The 15949-nt window shown below is 46.6% G+C and overlaps 1 protein-coding gene across 1 annotated transcript in view; it reads right to left on the reverse strand.

Moving 5' to 3' along the window:
- Nucleotides 1-15949, reverse strand: part of PLXNC1 (plexin C1) — a 168415-nt gene that overhangs the window by 26195 nt on the left and 126271 nt on the right. The window contains exons 21-22 of the mRNA XM_066257745.1: nt 11577-11723; nt 860-1037 (exon numbers count right to left, since the gene is read on the reverse strand). Of these exons, the coding sequence (XP_066113842.1) occupies nt 860-1037; nt 11577-11723 (325 nt within the window). The remainder of the gene's footprint in view (nt 1-859; nt 1038-11576; nt 11724-15949) is intronic.

The raw sequence follows: 15949 nt of genomic DNA on the forward strand, positions 1-15949 counted from the left end.
AGGGTTTTATTCGAATATGCCAGACCTTGCCCTCAGGCTTCTCCCATGGCCTTTTAGCAGGAGCTTTGACCAGGAGGGCGGGCTGGGATGATTTTAATTGCCTGCTTACTCCAGGCTACAACTGTACAAGGAAGGGAAATGAACCTTGTTAGGCTGTCACTGCTGTGATTTTACTCTTCGTTCCTGTCCCATTATCTGCTATAAAATCCCATGACAGTCTCCTGCGAGGGCTGCATGAAGCTCAACTTTAAAATGTTGATGAACATTTGAGTGAAGTGGAACCCTGTGAGCTGGCTCATGCATATGCTCTCCTTAGCAGTGTACCAATAGAGCCCGAAAATGGATTCACAGCAGATGCTGCTCCACGCTGGGGGAGGACGGAGGGCACACGTAACGTAGGATGAGATTAGCAGAGAGGAAGATGACCTTTCCAGCGTGCTGGAGTTAACACCAAGAGTCTGAGCCACCCACTAATGATACATTCAGTATCACAACAAACAAATCAAATGCCAACGTGAAATGCAACACAGACACAGGGCACGGGGTTTACACCTTCTTGTACTTCCTGATGCAAGGTGAAACCATTTGGTGTCAGGATTAGCAATCTCATGAATCTGATTTACAAACATAATATTTAAAAAACCAGCCTCTTTGAAGGATTATACTTCCTAAGAAGAATCATGATGCTCTTGGGAGAGCAATACAGTCTATTGGCCCCTAGACGTGCCCTCTAGGAGCAAACAGACCAGATAAGCTTCACCAGATGGACGTTTCCATGCTGGGTGCCGGGAGGGAGTGAAGGGGGTCTCAGGGATGCTCACCAGGGTTTTGGGACACAATAGCTTCCGCATCACCTTACCAAGACAAATTTCATTCAGCTGAAGTCCATAAGGAGAGCCATTTTTGCTGAGGAATGCTTGGAAAATCTTTTCTTTGGCTTGGCCTATAGTATCACAATCAAGAACATTGACTGAAATATTCCGACAGACATCTGCACTGTCGTTTTCTGGGATCTTTTCAAAGACGACGTTTAATGCCTGCAAGAATATAAACAGGTTTCGAAGTTTATTAGATAATTGCAATCTGAAGGGTGTTCATAAAAGACACGAACCTCGGCGAGTCCTACTAATACCTCCGACAGAGCATTAGCAAACACCGCACTGCATTATACGCCTTTAATCTTTTTTCCATAATCCATTCTTTTTGGGGATAATGGAAAGGAAAACAGCAAGTTAACTCTCATTATAGAGCAAGCATTGAATAAATATATGACAGTAAAATATCTATACTCATAAATATTCTAAAAATTTTTTAAATTTCATCCTAAAAAAACCCCACAAACTTGGAAAGGTTCCACAGTAGATGATGGCAGACTGGTTATCTTTTTTTTATTAACAGAACCACAGAGTCCCAGAAGTGAAGTTCCAGGTGACAGGAAAGGTCCCTGTATTGATCAGGTGGAAGAGGTCACTTTTTAATATGCAGCATTAATTATGGAAACATTCATCTCCCCTTCCACTTCCAATGTCTTCAGTTAGACAGTTTCCCCAGCCCTCATTAAAGCACGGAGCTCCCCACCCTGCACTATTATCCTGGCATTAATTACTTTACATTCCAGGGCCATTACTTAGCGTTCTGTCAGTTACCATTCCCGCGTGCAGGGTGCAGCAAGACCTCGGGATCGGAGGAAGGGGGGGTGTGCTTTGTGAATGTGTGTAAACACCCAACTAGGGAATATTTCAAAGCTAATTTAAGTGCTATTTCAGGTTTACTTTGTCTAAGAACAAATGAACACATCTAAAATTTTTTTTTTTTTTTCTGAAGCTGGAAACGGGGAGAGACAGACAGACTCCCGCATGCGCCCGACCAGGATCCACCCGGCACGCCCACCAGGGGCAACGCTCTGCCCACCAGGGGGCGATGCTCTGCCCCTCTGGGGCGTCGCTCTGCCGCGACCAGAGCCACTCTAGCGCCTGGGGCAGAGGCCAAGGAGCCATCCCCAGCGCCCGGGCCATCTTTGCTCCAATGGAGCCTTGGCTGCGGGAGGGGAAGAGAGAGACAGAGAGGAAGGAGGGGGTGGGGGTGGAGAAGCAAATGGGCGCTTCTCCTGTGTGCCCTGGCCGGGAATCAAACCTGGGTCCCCCGCACGCCAGGCCAACGCTCTACCGCTGAGCCAACCGGCCAGGGCATGAACACATCTAAAACAACAAAGTTTACTTACTACAGATCCTTGGGGGAACTGACGCATGGATGTGCTAAGACTATTTTATAATCAGCATCGGTACAGCTTAGGTTCTAAGACACTTTGGTAACTATGGAGTCAGAGGGACTTGGGTAGGGTGTAAAATGCACAATTATTTAACATTTTGAGCCTGGTTGTGATAAAGGAATGTAAAATGATCACTAAAAATGTTTTTTTTTAAATGAAAACATGGGAATCCTTAGGGTACAGTAACTGTACCTGCCTTCCAGTGTTGCTATGGAGATTAAATGAGATAATGCATGTCAAAGGCCTGACACAGGGCCGGGCTGCTGGGAAGGGCTGGATGATAATAATTGTGATGTTGCCCTGGCCGGTTGGCTCAGTGGTAGAGCGTCGGCCTGGCGTGCAGAAGTCCCGGGGTCAATTCCCGGCCAGGGCACACAGGAGAAGCGCCCATCTGCTTCTCCACCCCTCCCCCTTTTCCTTCCTCTCTGTCTCTCTCTTCCCTTCCTGCAGCCGAGGCTCCACTGGAGCAAAGATGGCCTGGGCGCTGGGGATGGCTCCTTGGTCTCTGCCCCAGGCGCTAGAGTGGCTCTGGTCGCAACAGAACGACCCCCCCTCCCCCAGAGGGGCAGAGCATCACCCCCTGGTGGGCAGAGCATTGCCCCTGGTGGGCGTGCTGGGTGGATCACGGTCGGGCGGAGTCTGTCTGACTGTCTCTCCCCGTTTCAGGCTTCAGAAAAATACACACACACACAAAATAATAAAAATAATAGTGATGTTATTATTTCACATGACTTACTGTAATTATTATTATCGTCAGTACTGACATTTGAAACCAGAGGCCCAGTGGGCGTGGAGCAGTTGGACTCAGACCCCACACTCAGTATCTGCCAGAGGAAGGAGCCTGCTGTCAGCAAGCCAAATGGGAAGAACGTGCCTCTGGGGTCAGACTCCTGCATTCCATCCCAGCCAACCACTAACCAGTGGGGCACAACCACCAGCTCAGTTTTCTCACCTGCGAAGTGGGAATAACAATGGTAACTGCCTCTCAGGGTTTCTGCAACGATGAACTGAATTAACCACGAAGCACTTAGAGTAGTGCTCCGTGGCTCACAGAAGCTTGGGACGATAGGACTTAAGGTCAAAGACATGGGAAAGGGTCTTCTGAACTCAGGTGTATCTTCTCTTTACTGGCTTTAAATCTTGTGCCTACAATCCTGTTCCCAATGATGCAAGAGTCCGCGTTGGTCCAGGCCTAACCGAATGATTAAAACTCTGAATCAGTGGAACCTGGACTCGGAGGCTCAGCAGTGACTTCAGTCTGGGCTGTGTCATTTCATGCCTCCTGGAACAGAGCTGCTTCGTGCCTGCTCTCAGAGCACATCTGCGCGTGGGCCTGCCCCCCACTGGGAAGAGGGTATGCAGAATACCTCTCCGCTCACGAAGCCCGACACACTGGACCAGAGAAAAGGCAGGCAGTGCTGGGTGAGCAGGACAGCTAGCCACTGAGTGGACTGTCTGGAAAGAACCAATGTGGCAAAGCCTCTGGCCAGAGTCAACTCCTTCACCTCTCTTTTTTAAGCAATATTTACTGAGGCCTCTGGAGACAGACAACCCGCCAAATGTATTTCCAGACATACATACTTTTTAAAGTCTTCTCAAGATCCTGGCAAAGATGGTTGTATAATTATTATCCACGTTTTAGAATAAGGAAACGGAGGCTTTGAGAGGCCAGGTAACTTGCTCCAGGGACAGAGCTCCTAAGTGGCAGAGCCAGGAGTCAGTGCCATGAACCACTCAGTGGCAGGGCCCTCCTTCTCTCTGGACCGTCCCTCAGTCCTCCTGGTCCCACCTCCAGGGCCCCGGGAACCCTGTCTTAGATGAGGCTGTAACTGAAGTCCTGAGCTAGATCCCAGCACAAACGTGGGTTCCAGAGGGAGGGGGAAGGGAGTCCGGCCTGCTAAGGTCTGAGCAGAGACACCTGTGTCTCCCAGTATCTCCCCACCAGTTGGTCTCCCACTGGGGCTGGCGGTAGTTAAGCTGTCCCACGGGGCTTCCCAAGACAGAGATGAGTGGAACGCACCTGTTAGAGTGCGGCAATCCCAGCTGTCTAACAGTTTTATAGGTATTTGTGAAATAACACTGTGTGACTACCTACCTAAAGGGCACTATTGTCTTTAACAAAAACACCTCTTTATAGGCAATAAATGTTCTTAAAAACATAACCAAAAGGAAAAAAGAAATCTCAACTGGATGTAAAATAATGTAAATGTGCCACTGCCTTCACAGTAAGATGGGTGGGGAAAGGGAAAATGACATTTTATGGCGTCCACAGGGAATTCTGAGAGTAAATTCAGACATAAATTGATTTGTGTTCATTTTTCATACTGTTCACACTACTTGAGGAAGTGCAGTCAGGCTCTCAGGGTGGGCCCTCTCCTCCTCCTCCCTCCCCCTCCCACTCTGCCTCCCACTCTGCCTCCACCTCAGGCATAGCCTGCTGGCACAGAGCACACACCGGGCCTCTGGCCCCATTGCCAACTCACCCGCTGACCTTCAAGAACTGTGCAACCAGTCCCCTTGTGCTCCTCCCGTTAGGGGCTGGGTGTAGGAGAGACCTTAAGACAGTCCTCGTTCTTAGAGAATGGACATTTTATTTGAGAAACAAAGCATCACCTGTGAAGCAATACTCAGCCACCTGGTGCAGTGCTGCCGCCCTCAGGAAGTGCTCACAAGGAATCTGAGTGGGGAGGTCAGGAGGGCTGCAGGCCAGAGAGTAGGCCTCGTCCCCTTCCCCTGCTCCTTCCCCGCTGAGGGAGCAGGGGCAAGTCATCGCAAGAGCCTTGAAGTTCTCATTGTTCCTCTCTCAGAGGAGTGACAGGATTACTAAATAATAACACACACTAATAGTGAATTAAGGAGTGCTTCCACTGTGCCAAGCACTGTTGTAAATGATGTGTATTTGCATATGTAAATCAATCTCAGAAACAACCCTATGACATGGAGTCTATCATTATTCCCATGTTTCAGAAACTGAGAAACTGAGGCACAAAGAGGTATTACTTTTAGCTTAGAAGAAGGATTTCAAAGGGAGAGACATCAGGGAAGGCTGCATGGAGGAAGGGACATTTGAATTGGGTCTGGAAAGAAGCTGCTTGTACAGAAGTACATGAGCAAGCCTCTGAACCAGGGAGATACTTGGTTTCAATTCTAAATTGACTGGTGAGCAGTGAGCCACAGTTTTCTACTCAGGCTACTAGGTCAGGAGGTCTAGATAAAGTATCTCAATTCCTTTGGGTAGAATGGAGGGTGGAGGACTTGAAGAACCATGTTTGCATCTCTAAACCTACCACCTGACATCTGAAGGAGAAGCCTTGTACTATCTATAGAAATAAAAGGTGAAGAAGAGAACACTTCCCTTCTAATAAGGTTTTAGGTTTCTCATAACAATAGCCAGCACATGGGCATACAACCACAATCCGGGCTCACTAGCAGCTTTACCCAGCAGCCCTTCACACAACTTGGTGCTTTCAGATATTAAGGCAGAAAAATAAGGCTTCAGGCAAACCTAGAAGCAAGAGGAGAGAAGCCTTCTTTTCACACTCCTCCCCCCCACATCGGGGAAAGGATGACCGGGCTGCCTCATTTACTCCTTGACCAATTCTTGGCTAATAAGGGCAGGGCTGTGTTGCATCCTTTTTGCAATGCCTTATAATACCTAGAAAGCAATTTTAAAAGAATTTGTTACAAACAAGCAACTTTATCATAAAAGGTCTTAGCCAATAATTAGTTTCATTAAACAAAACCTGTAAGATGTACTTCTAATTTCGTTTCAGAGCCAATAAAGGTCATGAAGAAAGTCTGGTTTTTATACTAGACTGAATGGGGGGTGGGGAGAAAGTGAGAGAGAGAGAGAGAGAGAGAGAGAGAGAGAGAGAGAGGCAGTGAACACTTCCAGAAGTTCAGCAGAAGCAGCATGAGCCCCGAGTTAGAAGTGCTAGTTCCAGGAAAGCTTCTGATCTGAGGATTTTCTGAAGCTGGAGCGGGCAACCCTGGGACATGGGCCAGACGCCTCCTCCGCTGCTACTCCTGCCTGCTAGTCTCCCTTTTCTACCCGCCTTTTCCTGTCCCCACCAAAGACAAAGGACCCCAAGCTTCTTTGCCCAACAGAAAAATGAGGGAGAAAGGCTTTCTCCATTTCGAAGGAAAAAAAAATCATAAGTTAATGGAGAGACTGCCTCAAATTTCAGTTTCTCACACAAATTTTTTTTATACTTGCTAGCATTTGCTCACATTTCTTCATGCTAGAATCGAGTGAGAATCTGTCTGATTTAGCCCCAAATGATTGATTTAAGTCGTTTAGGCTTAATACGAGTTTTTCACAGTTTTTTTTTTGTTTTGTGTTGTTTTTTTGTTTTTTGGCAAATGCTCCGAGTTTCAGATTTATGGAGCGTGATAAGGCGTTTTTACTGCTGTGTCCCCAGAAGGAGAGGATAACGATCAAGGCTTTTGGGGTTGTTGGGAGGGCGGATGCTAGTTCTTTTTCTCTGTTATATCAAGCTCTAGATTAGGGCTGGAAAACTTTCTGTAAAAGGCCAGATAAGTAAATGTTTAAGATTTTGTGGCCTGTATGGTCTCTGTCACAACTCCTCAACTCTGCAGATGTAGCAGGAACAGCCACAGACAATAGTAAATGAACGGGTAAGGCTGTGTTCCAATAAAACTTTATTTATAACAATGGGCAGCAGGGCCGTGTTTGGTGCATAGGCTCTTATTTGCTGATCCCTGCTCTAGGTAATAGTAAATGGAATGCTGATTTTGACAATGCAAGAAAAGACAAATCTAAAAAATGCCTTTATCTCCATCACGCCTTGCTTTGGAGGTCACCATTCTCTGAGGTGCCAGGTATAAATAAGGACCCTTAATAATGAAGTCATAGTCACAGCTGAGCCACAGAGGAGAAGGTTAAATACTTTTCTATTTAGGTAACTATGTAAATGATTTCTAATTCTGTGATTATGGGTGTGAGAAGGGTATGAAGATGCAAGTCATTTAAGACATTTAATGTTAATTTTTCATTTTTCACTGCCTGCTATCAACAAGGGAATGACTTACCTAAACTGATTATATAAAAAAAATGGTTTCACTTCTTTGATCAGGAAGCTCAGAACAGTAACTACGGAGTTAGTAGTGGTTTCGGTATTATCGCAAGTCATAATGGAAATGATTTGCACTATGGTAGAAAGAAAAAGGCGGAAAAAAAACTCGAGGATTTTAATTAACTTCACTGTTTCTCCACAAATGCTAGAAGTATTAAAAACAAGATTGCTGAAGTGCAAACATCAGGATTTAATGAACAATGGGACGTAATTGAAGTAACAGAGAATGACTTAATCGGGACAGAGGGTTGTTTAATTACAGGGATAATAGATCTTCTGAAAGGACAAACTAAATGGAATGCGAGAAGCTGGGGAGTGCTGGGGAGAGCCACCATGTTATAGGAAGTGTGTAGACAAGACATTCTTGCTAGAGATAGTGAGGGCTCTGCTATATGTGAAATACTTTATTAAACATGACCCTCCCTCCCCCAAATGGTGACCACTAGGGAAAAAAAGGACAGGCTCATGTGGGCTGGCATCAACCTTTAATAAATCATAGTAGAGGCATTAAGATCTCCATAAGCATGTATCTCTGCTTTTTCAAGAATTTCTAATAATCTTAAAGACTTTCTCATAGATATGAGAATGAGGGCAATAATATGTTTGTCGGAACACTGTTGCCCAGGCTGCCAAGATGCTATCTCTCAGATACAGCGATTGGCAGGCTCATTTCCTGGGTTTAAGAGTTCAAAAAAACATTTCTCGTTTAACTTTGATTACAAGTCAACCTTCTCTTGCTAATTCAGCACACATGCTATGAGTTATTGGGTTTTCTCATCTCTTCCTGAAAGCGAGGCAAATGTCCTTTCTTCCCTGTGACATACTTTCCTGGAACTGAAATCCTCACGTCTTCCCTCGCTCCTTCGAAGTTTCAGGCCACCTGCTCTAAAATCCCTCTCGACATAGAGCCCACTCAGGGCCTAAGACGCTCCAGCAATTGAAAGCAAACATACCTAATATTTTGCAAAAGAGGAAAAACTGTAGAGCAGTATGGTTTGTTCCTCCTCTGGCTGCCAAACCTGAGTCCCTGGACAGCAGAGGAGGACGCGAGTCCTGCGGGGTACAGACCTCCTCTGCTGCCCACGTTTGGGAGGGCGAGGCCGTCAGGACGGCCTGCCGCACTGAACACCGGCCTGCATCGCCTTGCTGCAGAAGGGCGGTTTCCGACCGGAGGAGTGTGAGTGTGACTATGGGGCTTTGCTTAAACTTGAGGGCAGACAGAGGAACTTTCCTCCCAGGTTGCAGGGAACAAAGAATCACCTCCCAGGGCCCATTTGTATGTAGAACAATTTCACGTAGGAGGAACAGGCAAGAACATCCCACACCTCGGAGGGAACCCATCCTAATCTTAGAGGTTGTCATATGACGTGCTATGTTTCTGAGCATTGAGCCAAAAAGGAGTTTGGGATCCTCTTTTTAAAGATGTTTCTGTGGCGTACCACACTGTCACTGCAAGTTATCATGGGGCTGGATCCTGATTTTAATTTGACTTTTCTTCCTTGAAAGAATTACACACACTCTCTCACTTCAGTTTGTTCACCACACCCAGGTTTTCAATTACTTAAAGCACCTCAGGCAAATTTAGAAAATCAAGACTTCAAGCCACTGGGTGTACATGCACGGGGAACTGGGGTGGCGGGGGGGGGATTAAAATGAGAAAGAGGGGGTGGAGGGAGAAGAGAGAGATAGACGATGGTTAACGCTAGGGGAACTTGGCTGAAAGGAAACAAAAAACTTTAAATTTTTTATATTGACCTTCTGCTAACATCTTGTCACACAAGCACAGGCCAGATCATGTGCTTCTCAGGAGCTCCTAGTGAGATCACGCACCATGAAAGAGGCTGGAACGGACCCAGCAGTAGGCACTACAATTCACTGTCAACGGCAAGGCCCCTTGAGAGAAGTGGCCACCCCTTCTCCAGTTTCAACTCTCGACATCGGATGGTAAATCCATATTTGAAAAGAAGATTAATGTGGGTATCTAAAATCATAATTTTCCATTAGTCTTTTTTTTTCCCCAGGGGTGATAATGGAAAAAAGAACCCAAGAGTCAACATGAATTTCTTTAACATCAAGAAACACTTTGATGATGAGTTGAGTGTTAACAAATCAGAAGCACATGGTCCTAATTGACTGTGAAATAAATAATGTTTCAAAATGAAAGGGGGGAAAAGTGTTCAGATGTAAAGCATTAAAAGGAACTCAAACCTCACAGGCGGCTTCAGGCATCAGACTTCTCCCCACTCCCAGCATCTTCTTTCCCCTCTTTCCTGTTGGGGTTCATGTTTTCATGAAAGGAAATTACTGCTGGATTCCCCGACCTATATTCCCTTACAAATATTTCTCTTGTGGAACCTGTGGGACTTCTAAAATGTTTCAAAGTGAAAACACCAACATCTTCTGGTTTAGGACCGAGGCACTGGGTTTAAAGACGAACTCGGGGTCAGCAAAAGCAAAGGCCAAGGGCCCCGGTGCAAAGTTTATCTTTTGATCTCCAAGAGACCAGTGGGGTTCTCCAACCCCAGAGACTCTGATTTAATTCAGTCTCAAGGAAAGACCCAGGCATTGACTGGCCTACCTGGATCTGCATTTATAACAAGAAATGCACCAGGAGGGATATGAATTAAATGTAAGAAAGCTTTAAACAGCACTCGTGTGCTGGGCAATGTTCTAATCTAAGGGCTTTGCAGAATACAGACTCTTAATCCTTGCAACAACCCATGAGATAGGCAGGCACCATGATCATCATCTCCTTTTTAAACACGAGGAGACAGGCACAGAGAGGTTTTGAAACATACCCAATGTCACACAGCTAGCCTGTGCCAGAGGCAGGATTCGAACCTGCCTGGCTCTTAACCACTATTCCAATTGTTCTGCACAGGAGGTCCTGCAGGGAGCTCTTTAGAAATGCAAACCCTCAGACCACACTCCAGATCTACAGGCTTCCAAACTCTAGGGTGGTGCCTCACAGTTGGTGCTTACTAAGCTCTCTAGGTGATTCTCATTGCACACTGAAGTGCAGAAAGTGTTTAGGCAGAAAACAGAACTGTTGACTTCCTGCTCAGATTCCTGCCTCGTGGATGGCCATTAAGCATGGTGCCATTTTTAGTGGAGGGTGAGCTATATCTTCCAGTGGCCGAGAACTCAAAACAGCTGATCTGCAAACTCTTCTCCCACCAGAGAACATAACCATTACACAGTCGACAGCAACGTGGTGCCTTGTCCAATTAGGGAAGGGATTCTTCCCGGACGGCAGCACTTGCCGCCACGCAGAGCAGAGCTACAGGAGGAGACCCAGCTCCCTCACTGAGCAACTCCAAAACCTCACTGCAATTCTTTCCTCCCTCTCCACTAATGAGATTGTAGAAAAGCCCAGAGTCTCCGAAAAGCTAAAGATCAAACCAAAACACAGCAATCTCTTTCCCAAGTCTCTATTAACAACAAAAACACACACAAAAAGCACAGAATATTCTTAAGTAATTTTGGAGATACTGGCCATGCTTGGTTCACTAAAATTTCTGTATATGCAAGAAATGGTCCCTCTCCCTATAGAAAGGGAAGAGGGTGGGTGGGGAGGGGAAGGGTGAACAGGAAGTTCTCAAATGGGCAAAACCCTCCAGCAGCCAGGCAGTCATCTTCCTGCAGTGATTTACAGCTTTCCTCTAAAAATATCTATGAGATCACAGAACATTAAGTGCATGACACCAAACATTTGTAACTAATCCACGAAAATAAAGTGAGGGCGTCGAGTTGCATGGGGAACACAGTAGAATTTGTCTTGTGTTATGGTTCTAAAATAAGACAGCCTCAATTTGGTTGAAATATATCTTCACACATTGTCTTCCAGAGCAGAGCTGTTTGAGAAATTCTGATTGCAATTACAAGTGCTGAATAGGGAGTACTTTGCATTTCCTCTGACGATGCCGAAAGCTATAAGCAATCCTGATATTAAAATCTTTGGAAATTGATGAGTACCCCAGGCGTCATTACCATACTTGCTCCCCCAATCCAAGTAATTAAAACCTATTATGTGAACACGTGCTAATATGTTATCCACTACTGTTTTAAATGATTAAACGTGTGAGGCCTCTCAAGAGCAGGAAAGGTATCGGTTCCCTTTAAGTGATGCCCCAGGTCCCTCCCCAACTTCTCCCTCCCAGCCACACTCATCTCCAAGTCCAAGTCCAGATGGATCGTCAGCACAAACATACCACAGTATTGAAATCCGGAACCTGCCAGAGCAGCCAGTCCTCATTAAGGGTGTACAGAGCTTTGCATGTGATTACATCGACAGGACCCTTGTTTATTTTCTGGTTCAACGTCGTCACTAACAAATAGAACGGCTCTCCAACAGTCTCCTTGGAAAAGACACAAAAGCAACAGTTAGCTTTCTGCAGAATCTACTGTACTTTCCAGAGAATTAAAGTTTCAGTTTATGGCAGTACGACAGGAGACAGTGTTTTCTAACAACCAACAGGAAACTCTCAAGGAAATACGTATCGCTCTACTGAGGATTGAGAGCAATACTCAGGCGTGTGCACACACACGCAACGCGATAGCCACGTGAAGTGCACGCAGTAGCTGAGCATCTCGGATGTTGAAGCCTCCATGTGGTAGATGACTAAATGTTCATTGGTTGGCTAACACCTAAGAACTATGAGTTGGTGCAGAGGTATAACCTCTGTATACATTTCTTTTAATTGCCTTTCTTTTTCTTGAGAAAAACTGAAAATAAATAGCATTTTTAAAAATTCACAACAATTAGCCTTGGTAACTAGAATAAACATAAGAACCTTTCACACTCTGGCCAAGGAGGATGCTTTTTGGTGTAATAGCTTTTCCTGGAGGAAGTAGCCCTCAGTTAAGCAACTTGCAGCCTTCTCTTCTGCCCCGCGGCTGGTCTCCTGCCTTTCCCAGACACAGCGCATGCGTAGTCACGCCCCGGCACCTTTGCTGTGGCAGGGCCACAATGGGCGTTACCTTCTTTCCCTGGGTCAGAGCCAATTCCATCGCTCTAAGCTTTTGCCAAACATTCTGATGGCCCATCCTGATGGCCTCTTTCTCCACTCTTTCTCTACATGTGCACTTTTTCCTGGACCAGGGGCTGCCACCCCTGCAGTGATTGAAATGCCTCACATTTGTAGCCACTTTATGCTCAGATGGAGTCTGGGCAGCCCAAGTGGAAGCTATGTGTTCTGTTTCTGCCACAACCTTTGAGCAACAGACATGAAACAGAATATGTGGGGGAGGAAGGGCCGGGCCAGAGCCCGGAACTCAAACTGCCTCAGTGATGATGCGGAGCCAGCCAGGTGACTAGGGCTTGAAGCACCAGCTTACAAAGTCAGGCTTTACGGCCACTGCCCCTGACTTTGAAAGGAGGCTGCATTGGACCTTTCACCCACTGTACATGTCAGCTGAGACTTCTTTTAAGTCTCATGAGTGCCCCTTCCAACCCCTGTCACATTCTTTGTATTTACTCCAAAAACATACGCCCTCCCCAGTTTCACAGCTTCCTCTGGCCCCCTTCAGCCCCCTCCAGTCCAGTGGGCTCTGTTGGTTGCTTCTCTTGCCCTGCTGATACATCCTTGAGTCTCCTCCTTGAGTGTAGGGCAGAGGTGGAATGTTCAAAAATTTCCCAGGTGGAGAGAGGTTTGGGACAAGTCCATGACATTTAAATTCCTCTTAGAAACTTCCTTTATATAGTGGTTCACAAGCATGCCGCTCCCTTCTCTTTCCCTCTGCCCTCTTGGGTAATGTCCTAACCACAAACCGAGAACCTCCACTCACTTCCCCTTTCCTCCAGCACACAACAGACCCGGGGTGAGTGCCCTCATGAGGAGCTGGATGTGCCCAGAGAGGCTGGAGCCAGGGGGCTGGGTGGGCTGTCCAGGGCTGTGTGGAGTGGCAGCTACAGGCTCTATGGTCGTCAAGTCAGGAATCCAGAGTGCAGCTAGATGGAGCTAGTAATATCTCGTCTTACACTGCTGCTCATGCATGTGGTTACAACCCTGGACACTCATCACCAGCATCTAGGGGGGCTCTTGTAAAAAATTCAGGTGCCTGGGCCCTACTTCAGTCCCACAGGTCCAGAATCTCTATAGCTGAGGCTTGGACATCTGTAGTTTCAAGACCTTCCCAAGGGATTCTGGTGTGTGGCTTGCTAAGGAAACCAAGGGGTTGTGAAATCTCTTTGTGACCATTGAACATAATGTCTAGGTTAGTCACACCCGCTGAGGGCTTAGGCACCTTTCAGACCAGGGCACATACTGCAGCCTAGGGAGCCGGCTTGTGGCGGAGCCCGACTCAGCGACCCACCCCACCCTTCCTCTGCTCTGATGGCAACTAAGCTTGGCCCTTTCATGGTCCTTTTTTCCATGACGTTCTAGCCCTGGCTGAGCCAGAGGCTGACAACATCTGTGATCTTGTTCCATCCTTCAATCCCCTCCTAGGCCTGCAAGAAGGTGCCTGCTCACTGGGGAGGCAGGAATGGGTGGCTAAGAGCTCTCTATCCCTAGCACTGTCACATGCTAGCTGTGGGATTTGGGGAAGTCATACTTATTCTGTGTGCCCCAATTTTCCCATACACAAAATGGTCATAAAGGTGCTTACTTCATGGGATTTAAATAAGGAAAGGTGAGCAAAGCTCTTAGCATGATGTCTGGCACATACAATAAATGGCAGCCATTAATATTATTATTTTACCCCTAGAACCTGAGAGGCTCAGAGGGGTAGTTAGCTGGAGGTTACAGGGCCAATGATGCCCAGTCAAGTGTTTGTGGGGTCGGACAGGATGACTAGGGCCATCAGAATCCCACACCCCCTCAGGCACTTGGTGGGGGAAGTCAGGCCCTCCACACTGAGGGAATTGTTCCACTGAAAATGAAACTATCACCCACTGGCTCAATGCCACTTCCTCCCAGTGAGCACGCCGCCCCCTCACCACCAAGTGCTTGAGACACTCTTCAATCAGCACTGCGACATCCTGACCCAGAATCCTCTGCTCAAGGGGGCCCTTTGGGCTTGGAGCCCAGATTTTCAGAATGCCTCACTCGTTTAATGCCCAAGAGCAGTAAGAGCAAGTAACCGACCAACCCTTGGGGCTCAGGGTAAGAATCACAAGGTCCCACAAGAAAGAGCTGGAAAAAAATTTAAAACCAATGACCATGTTCCTTATTTGGTGGGGAGAAGCCCAGATGGAAAGTGCTATACCCACAGACACACATCTAACTGGGGCTGATAGGAACTTAAGAGCCCAAACCTGCAGCTTCTAACCACAGTTGTTAGCCCTACTGCCCCAGGGTTCTCAAATGTGGCACAGGTGGAATCACCTGGAGGAGCTTAGAAAACATAGATAACAGCCCCCACTCTCAGATAACGGCCCCCACTCTCAGAGCTTCGGGTTCAGTGGCATTGTGGTAGGACAGCCATCTGCCTTTTCAGGCTAAGCCCCGGGAACTGGGCAGGTGGCTGTGGCTGAAGCTAGGTGGGTGGAAAGCAAAAAATATCTTCCCCAGAAATAACCACTCAACAGCTCCCCAAAGCGTATGCTGATTTATACCAAGTAAACAGAAAAGAAGGCAGATTTCATTAATCTTAATAAATGAATATTGCTTTGGGAGAGAAGGGGGTTGGTAAAAAAAAAAGTTCTGCATCTATTTGTAAGATTGCATTAAACATTAAACTAAGCACAGTCTATTTAAAGTGCTGCTTTTGGATCTAAACTTAAGTAGCACTGTTAAAACCTGTGGCATAGCAGTATATCTTATTCAAAGTTTAATTAGATTTTGAAACTAGCTACAAGTACACAATTATGCAGTTTTACTGGAATCTGGAAGGCTGGTGAAATTCTGCACTAGGGGCTACAGAGAGTTGAACGAAGATTGGGTCTAACAGAACACTCTCCCTCTTCTTTTCCTATTAATATTTTATAATAATAATGGTCAACATTTATGGAGTGCTTACCCAGTGCTAAGCAATTACATACATTTTCTCATCTGTGCCTCAGAACAGGTCTAAAATATTCTTCTTTCAGTTCTACAGGTTATAAAACAAAGGCTCAGACAGCGCGGGGCCTCTAGTAAGTGGCAGAGTTTTAATTTCGGACCAAGCAGTGGGCTCCAGGGCCCATTTTCTAAACCACTGGAATCTGCACAAAGTTTGCATTTCAACAATGTTGAGATTCAATTAAATTAAAGCCAGGTACCTTGGCCCGTTGCTTAGTGGCAGGGCATCGCCTGGCATGTGGAAGTCCTGGATTGGATTCTTGGTCAGGGCACACAGGAGAAGCGCCCATCTGCTTCTCCAACCCTCCCCCTCTCACTTCTCTTTCTCTTCCCCTCCTGCAGCCATGGCTCAATTGGAGTGAGTTGGCCCTGGGTGCTGAGGATGGGTCCATGGCCTCCACCTAAGGCACTAAGAAGAGCTCAGTTGCTGAGCAATAGAGCAATGCCCCAAGGGCAGAGAATCACCCCCTAGTGGGCTTTCCTGGTGGATCCCATTTGGGGTACATGCGGCAGTCTGTCTCTCTGCCTCCCCTTCTCTCACTGAATAATAATAATAATAAATTATAGCCAGGCTCTTACAG

The sequence above is a fragment of the Saccopteryx bilineata genome, chromosome 2 (assembly GCF_036850765.1).
Source record: "Saccopteryx bilineata isolate mSacBil1 chromosome 2, mSacBil1_pri_phased_curated, whole genome shotgun sequence".
In the NCBI taxonomy this organism is placed as follows: Eukaryota; Metazoa; Chordata; class Mammalia; order Chiroptera; family Emballonuridae; genus Saccopteryx; species Saccopteryx bilineata.